This window comes from Rhea pennata, chromosome 19 (genome assembly GCF_028389875.1).
Source record: "Rhea pennata isolate bPtePen1 chromosome 19, bPtePen1.pri, whole genome shotgun sequence".
NCBI classification, from domain to species: Eukaryota; Metazoa; Chordata; class Aves; order Rheiformes; family Rheidae; genus Rhea; species Rhea pennata.
The window spans coordinates 7,224,894-7,231,891 of NC_084681.1; the positions used below are offsets into that span (position 1 = coordinate 7,224,894).

General features: G+C 63.8%; 1 protein-coding gene across 1 annotated transcript; it reads right to left on the reverse strand.

Moving 5' to 3' along the window:
• Positions 1–390: 390 nt before the first annotated feature.
• CD300LF (CD300 molecule like family member f) lies at positions 391–3,972 on the reverse strand. The gene is made up of 6 exons (XM_062591994.1): positions 3,849–3,972; positions 2,502–2,831; positions 2,252–2,378; positions 1,519–1,628; positions 1,098–1,207; positions 391–866 (listed from the first exon to the last, which is right to left on the reverse strand). The coding sequence occupies exons 1-6, from the start codon at positions 3,889–3,891 to the stop codon at positions 723–725; spliced, it is 864 nt and encodes a 287-aa protein (XP_062447978.1). The 5' UTR covers positions 3,892–3,972; the 3' UTR covers positions 391–722.
• Between the last annotated feature and the right edge of the window lie 3,026 nt (positions 3,973–6,998).

Below are 6,998 nucleotides of genomic sequence, written 5' to 3' on the forward strand. Positions count from 1 at the left end.
GCCAGAGCGAAAGGGGCTCCCTGCCCCCGAGAACAGCAGCGACGCGTCCAGGATCGCTCCGACACGGTGGGGGACGGAGTGGAAAATCCCCTCTGCAGCAGGCTTCTGGGCAGCGGCGGGGACCGAGGGGAGGTGTTGCTGGGTTTTGACCGGGCTCCAGTCCTGGGTCTGGCGGAAAGGCTTCAGGCACCGGGAAGATGTCCCAGCCCAACCTCGGGCGCGCAGACGAGGGGCTGCTCAGATCTCCCCTCGGGCCGCGGGTCGGCCCGGGAGGCGCCAGGGCCGTGCCCTGCATCCCGCCCCGCGGGCACGCCGGGGCCCCGCGCGGCTCCGTGGCCCGGCTGCGCGCCCTGCCTGCGCCCGGGCTCGGCGGCGCGGAGCAGACCAGGGAGACGTGCAGGCGACGGCAGCGAAACGCCCCCGGGACGCGACTTCCCGCGTGCTCTTGCAGGCTGCTTTATTAAACGGGGCTCCACGAGTCTGCCCCCAAACCCGTCTCCGTAAGGTGCCCCGGGTCCCGCCGAAGCCCCGGGCGGGCAGCACGGGCCGAGGAGCTCCGCCAGGCGCAGGCTCCTCGCGCCAAGCTGGCCCCAGGAGCGCAGACGTCACCTCCAAGGGGACGGAGGTCCCCACGCTGCCAGCCGCCGGAGGGAGCGCGAGGAGAGACCAAGCAGAAAGCTTCGTAAAGCAGGAGGAAGATAAGCCCCGGGGAGCAGAGGAGCTCACCAGGCGCCTTTTCGCTGCGCTTTGTGGCGGCGGGGGCCTGAGCAGGGCCCGGGCGGCCGCACGTTCATGTAGATCGGCTGGGGATCTGCAGCAGAGCTGCTCGCGTTGGAAAAGGAAACTTCACGTCTCTTTTCTGAGCCCTGAAACGGGAGAGGAATGGGAAGATCTGGGACGCCTTGTGCCACGCGCCTGCCGGATCGCTGGAAGCCTGCGTCTCAGGAGCGTCCGTCCCTGCGGGGTTTCCTTGCCGCTCGCCTGAAACGACTTGCTAGAGGCGAGGGGAAGGTCTGGGTGGGAGCAGGACCGCGACCCCAGAGCAGACCGGACCCACGCGGCCCGCCCGCCCTCGCCACCCGCCGAGCCCCCTCTACCTGGAGCACAGCCGGGCTGTTCTCGTAGTCCTCCTCGGGCGAGCCGAGCTCCCGCTCGGTGTTGGCGTAGAGGTTCTGGGGAGCGGGCGCTCGGCCCGGCCCGCGGGGCCCTGCGGGAGACGCAGCGCGGTGGGTCCGGCAGCAGCCCGTCCACCCCGCCGGCCCCGGCCCCTCGGGCAGCGGGGGGAACTGCGGCTGGAGACGGGTCAGACCGGCGCGGGGCTCCGTTTGCCCAGAAGGGGCATTTCGGGGGGCGCTGAGCCCTTCCCGGGGGTGCCCCCCGCAGCCCCCACGCAACCTCCACCCGGCCTGGCCTCGCTAGCGGGTCCCTGCCGCCACGGGGCGCACGGCCCACGGGCTGTGGGGCGCACGGGCCTGGGGGACGGGTGCTGGGGACCCCTGGCCACCCCTCGGCTTTTACCGCTGGTCTTTCCTGGCGATGCCCTTCTCAGCCTGAGGCCCACGACGATGCTCAGGAGCAGCGCCAGCGTGACGGACGGCACCAGCACCAGGACCACCAGGTCTGGGGCGCTGGGAGGGCAGAAACCTCTGTTATTCCTCTCGTGGACACCCACCCTCCCCGGCCCCTCTGGGATGGGAGGAGGGGGTCCCGGCGCCAGCACCAGCCGTCCTAATACCCAGGCTGGGCAAAGGGATCTGCGCGTCAGGGCGTGAGGCCCTGCAGGTGGGAAGGATGCTCCAGCAGGGAGGTTTTCCAGCTCTTTTATATATATTTAATACATAATGAATGACCAGCTTTGCAAATCCAGCTGGAAATCCTTGTGTTCAAAGCATTTCCGGCAGCTGCCTTTTTTTTCTAGCAGGCTACGGGATTTCTCCCAGGTTTCCTGGCCAGCAGCACGTGCACGTGCACAGCCTGGCAAACTCGGCAGGAACGAGCTGCACAGTAGGAGCGACCCTCCACTTTCACGGCCGCGTGCTCTGCCCACGCGGGGTGCACCCCTGCCTGGGGCGCGGGGGCCTTGTCGGGCCCCCCGGCAGCCCTGGGGGAGCCCGAACCAGCGCGGCCCAATGGGATGCAGGAACTCAACAGCATCAGATCTGGCTTTCCCCAAACACGCCCCGCTGGCCCCAAACCCTACGGGCCGGGCCGGGGCCGGGGCGGGGGCTGAGCCTCCCCGGGCCGCTGGTACCCGCGCGGGGCTCGGTCCTGCTCCAGCGCTGCCCCAGCCTGTGGGCTGCTGCTGTTGAGCGCGGAGACGGTGCTCGCCAGCGTCGGGGAGGGGACGTAGTCTGTCGTGCTGGGCGCTGCGGTGGGAACTGGAGCAGAGCGGGACACGTTAACGAGCTGCGGTCTGCACCCGGGGTCCTCACCTGCCTGCCGGCCACGGGACGCAGCGCGGTGGCCTGGGACAAGCCCGGCTGGGCCCGCGAGGGCCTCACCTGGGAGGACGGACACCAGCACGGCGTGCATGGAGTCGTACCACGGCCGCTGGATCCCGCACCAGTACGTGTCCCCGTCGCCCTCCATCAGGTTCTCCATGGTCACCACGAACACGTGCAGAGCGCGGTCGTCGCGCAGCGAGACCCGGTCCCCCCTTGCCTCAGCCTGGGGGGCCGCCGTCTGAACGAGGACGGAGCAGGAGAGCCAGCTGCTGCCCCGGCACCAGTATTTCTCGGCCTCCGCCAGCTCCGGCTGGTAGGTGCAGGGCACCGACACGGTGCCCCCCAGGGGCCCGCTGGCCTCCGTGGGGCCCGTCAGCGCCCGGCACCCTGCAAGGGACGAGGGGCAGCACAAGCCGGCGGCGAGTCCACAGCCGCCGCCGCCGGTCCCCGCTGCCCCCGGAAAACCTCTCGGGCGCTCTGCCCGCAGGCTGCGGCACAGGCGGCTTCTGCACGGCGCCGGCCCCGAGCGCGGCGACGCTGCGCCCCGGGGTGAACCACTCCGCCGCTGCCTCCCAGCGAAACCCCAGCAACTGGAAAACTTCTTCTGCTTCTGCCAGTCAGCAGGTCTGAGACGAGCCAAGGACTGCAGAGGAAATCCCCCCCCTCCCCCTTGCTCCGGGCTTTCCCACGCTCCGGTTGGTTTTCTTCCTCGGAGCCGGCCCGCCGGACGCTGCTCCCCGCCACGCAGCGCTGGTTTTTGCGGCGGGGACGGCTCTGCAAGGGGCTTGGTGCCGCTGCGCGGGGCTGGCGGTGGCCGCGCACCCTGCCTCGGGCCACGAAACCCCCGGGGAGCAGCCGGTTCCCACCACCGGCGGCAGCGGGGCGGAAAGGCGGCCGGCGCGGCCGCAGCGGCGCACGGCCAGGCTGCCGGCAGCGGGACCGGCAGCCTCCTCCCCGACACGCTGCACCGCCCCGGGGCACTTCCAGGGCTCTGCGAGCCGGAAACGTCGCCCACTTCTGAGTTGCACCAAAATCTTTTTGAAATCAGTTCATGGCAAGAGGAGAAGTGGGAAATAAATACAGCTGTGGTTCGTTACCGCTTTCCATGTAGTGGCTGAGAATTGCAAAAAGGGGTCAGTACCAGCCTGGAAGCATTTTCTGCCCTCTGATTTTATCAAGGAAACGATGACAGCCAGGCTCAGAGCGCGCAGTGTCCCCCGAACTGCTGCTACGTTCCCGCCGCTGGGCACAGGGACGCTCTTAAACTAAGACACTCGCCACCCCCATGTGCACCCAGGTCCCAGCCCCGGCTCCAGCGGCTGGGCCAGGACACAGATTTCAGGAGCTCTAAGCAGCCCCGGGGGCCCCTCGTCCGCCCCCAGCACGACGAGACGCTGCTCTCACCTGGGAGGAGGAGCCAGGTCCAGACCAGGAGCCCTTCCAGCATCCTGCGCCGCTCGCCGCCCCGCGGGTCCGGCCGCCTCCGCCGCTGGCTGCGTGTGCCAGGCCGGGGCCGGGCTGGATGCCCCTGGAGGGCTGCCAGGGCCCTGCGAAACCTGCGCCGGGCCGCCCGCTTCCTGCCCCCCCTTCGCTTCCCCCGGGGGCGTGGGGCTCGCCGGCCCCCCTGCCTCGCTGCCTCCGGCTGCTTCCCGCGGCACCTGCGCCACCCGCTTGCTTTTCCACTTTTTCTCACCGACTTTCTTTTCCCGCGCGCTCGCGCTGCCTTTCCCCGCCGGGGAACGGCCGGCTCCGTGCCGCCAAAGGGCAAAAAAGCAGAAACTTTCCCCAGGACGGAAAAGGGGAAGAGCAGCGGGGGAGCGAATTCACTGCCCATTTTACGTGACGGCAGCTAAACTGCGACGGCGATAAACATAGGAAGCTTGTTTGCCTCGGGGCGGCGGCCGGCCGGCGGCGCGCGGGCGCTGCGGGGCGCGCGGAGCCCGCCGCGCCGTTTGCTCCCCGGGCCGGGCGCGCGGCCGGCAAGGCGCCTGCAGGGCCGTTTGCTGCCCGAGAGCTTCCAGGGGCAGTCTGACCACCCGAAACCGGCCAGACGCTTTCCTTCAAATAGGCATTTTGGGTGGAGGTGCTGGGGGGGGTTCCCAAGCCACCGCCGCGTTGTCACCGCAAGGCGAGCTGTAGCAGTTTCCCTTCCCCGGCTGCGTTTCAGGACTGGTTTTGGGGCAGGGCCGGCTGCTCCCCTGCCGCAGCCCCCCCGGCGCGGAGCCCGCCGTCCCTCTTGGCGATGAGGCTGAGCACAGCGACGGCTAACAAAGCTCCCGTAGCGCCGCCGGACTGAACACGCGCTGCCCGATCGCTCCTTTCCGCTGCCGTCTCAGATAACCAGGATAAACCGGGATCGTTCCCAGCTCTCCTGACTCGGCAAAGCCAGTGAGAGAGAGATTCTCGCAGTTTTTACTGTGGCGGAGGCTTTACTCTGGACCGTGCCTTGGGCTGGACTTCTTGGCCAGAGAAGGGCTGGAAAGCAGAGGTTAGTTATAGCAGTAAAATTAATACAGTAAAATTTATCACGTTCAGAGGGCAAAATCCTGACGTCTCCCTAGCCCACGGGGAAGGGATGGCTCCAGCGCAGCCCTGCTTTCCCCCGAGAAGCGTGACACAGGCTGCCGCGAGCGAGCGGGCAGAGGCAGGACAGCGAAACACCAGCTCCTGAGCTAGAGGGAGGTGTCTCCATGTTACAGCCACACTTCCCAAGGCAAATAGATAAGTAATTAAGCAGCTCAGAAGTACAGGCTACCAGCAAACAGGCCAAAAATGAGGCTAAATTACAGGTTCATTTAAAATTACTTAGGCAGCTTGCAGGTCATTTCCTCTTTGATTTCATCGCTCTGCCCTGATTTCAGCGGCTTGGCGCTTGCTGAGGGCTATAAATTGTTCATTGGCTACCAGAAGCTCTGCCTGGCTCTGTGAGAGCCTAGCAGAGAAAGCGGTTTTCTTTTGCGGGTGGGGAAAGGGAGTCATCGCTGTGCAATCAGAGGAACGTGCTCCAGGTGTCAGGCTGCTGGGCTCCAATAAAACTGCTGATAGCACTTATCTGTAGCGGTCAGGTCCTCAAGAGGCATGAAGTGGTATGAAGCTGTTGGAGGAGTGCCAGATTGTGCTGGTGGAGAGCTGTGTTCGCTTCTCTTTGCGAGTGGCTGTCCTTTGCTGGTGATCTGTGTTGTCTAGAAGGATGCATTACGCTGGGAAACATAACGATGAATTAGGAAAATTACCTTCCTCCTGAATGCTGTTAAACTTACAGGGTCAAGAGCATCTCTGGTGCAACAGCGGTGCCCCTAGCAGGAAAGGCAGATCCATGTCTGTGAGGTTCTCCTTCCTCCTGGCCAGGCCCTTGCTCAGCAACAGCTCTCCACTGCTTTCCTTTACCACTTAGAAAAAGGGGGAGGGTGAAATTGCAGCAGATGAGAGCAGCCAGAGGATGTTCTCCTGGTCCTGAGCCCCTTTCCTGCAGCAGTGATGTGCTGGGAATCCCCTTCCTGGGGTAAGAGGCCACAGCCCAGGAGCTGGTGGCATGTTGGGGGCTTCCTCTATTCTTTGCTGGTGGAAACTCTTCCTGCTCCCAGGGCAAATTTCTTCCACTAGCAGCACAACCCCGCGACAGCTTTGGTTCCTGGGCACACCTGCCTGATCCCAGGGGAGTGGGGAGCAGGTCTGGGTCTCCAAGGTCTGTGCAGCCCTCCAGCAACTCTACATGGATCAGTGCCAGCGCTCTTTCTGCCCAAATACTGTGGAAGGAGAAGGTTGAGTGCGTCCTTGACATGCGTTAATGCAAGGCCTCCATTTGCACAGGACTGGCAGAGCCAGGAGACACCCGTGGAAAGGCTTGTATTTACTTTCACGGGCTTTTCTTCCCAAGGGTTTGGTGTATTTAAAAGGAGAGTGAATCCCCCTGGTTTTGTTGGAGTTGGTCTGGGGCTCACTGCTCTCTTCTTCCAGGCCTCACTGGCTGTGTGCCTGTACAGATTGCACTGCAATGCCAGTCTCCTCGTGTACAAATTATCTGATCCAGACAGCACAGGTCAAGATACTGCCTATTTCTGTAGTGCTGATCAGCTTCCAAGGCTTGAGACAAATGGGTGGCATGAGCGTGGTTTGTCTGTAAGATGATTTGTGCTGGACCTGGGTACAACTTCTTAGCCTTGGGCAAATCTGGAAGACCCCTGTCCTGCTTGTTTGTTCTTCCTCTTTTCTGGTTGTTCTTGCCAGGACTGCTCATCTGACCTGGCAGAATGGTCTCTGCTGTTGGAGGAATTAATGAGGAGATATAATTAGCACTGTCAGACACAGGCAGTCAAACAGCAAATGGATGGATGCAGATGGCTTGTGGGAACATGGTCTGCTCCTCTTGCTCGGGGCTGTCTGTTGATCTGGAAGGGAAGTGGAGACTGAACCATGTTTCTCTTAAATAAACTTCTCAAATTTGTCTCTTTCCAGTCTAACCCAAACCACCAGATTCTCTAAAGGGAGCTGTAAATAAAAGGATCTCTGGGACATTGACCATTGCCTCCAGGTTTGGATAAGGATTCCTCCTGT

Bases quoted from the DNA above. Each gene is read 5' to 3' on its own strand.
- CD300LF (XM_062591994.1), bottom strand. From the start codon at position 3,891: ATGCTGGAAGGGCTCCTGGTCTGGACCTGGCTCCTCCTCCCAG. The intron at 2,832-3,848 runs GTGAGAGCAGCG...CGTCCCTTGCAG, and splicing joins GACCTGGCTCCTCCTCCCAG to GGTGCCGGGCGCTGACGGGC. The intron at 867-1,097 runs GTAGAGGGGGCT...CTCCCGTTTCAG, and splicing joins ACAGCCCGGCTGTGCTCCAG to GGCTCAGAAAAGAGACGTGA.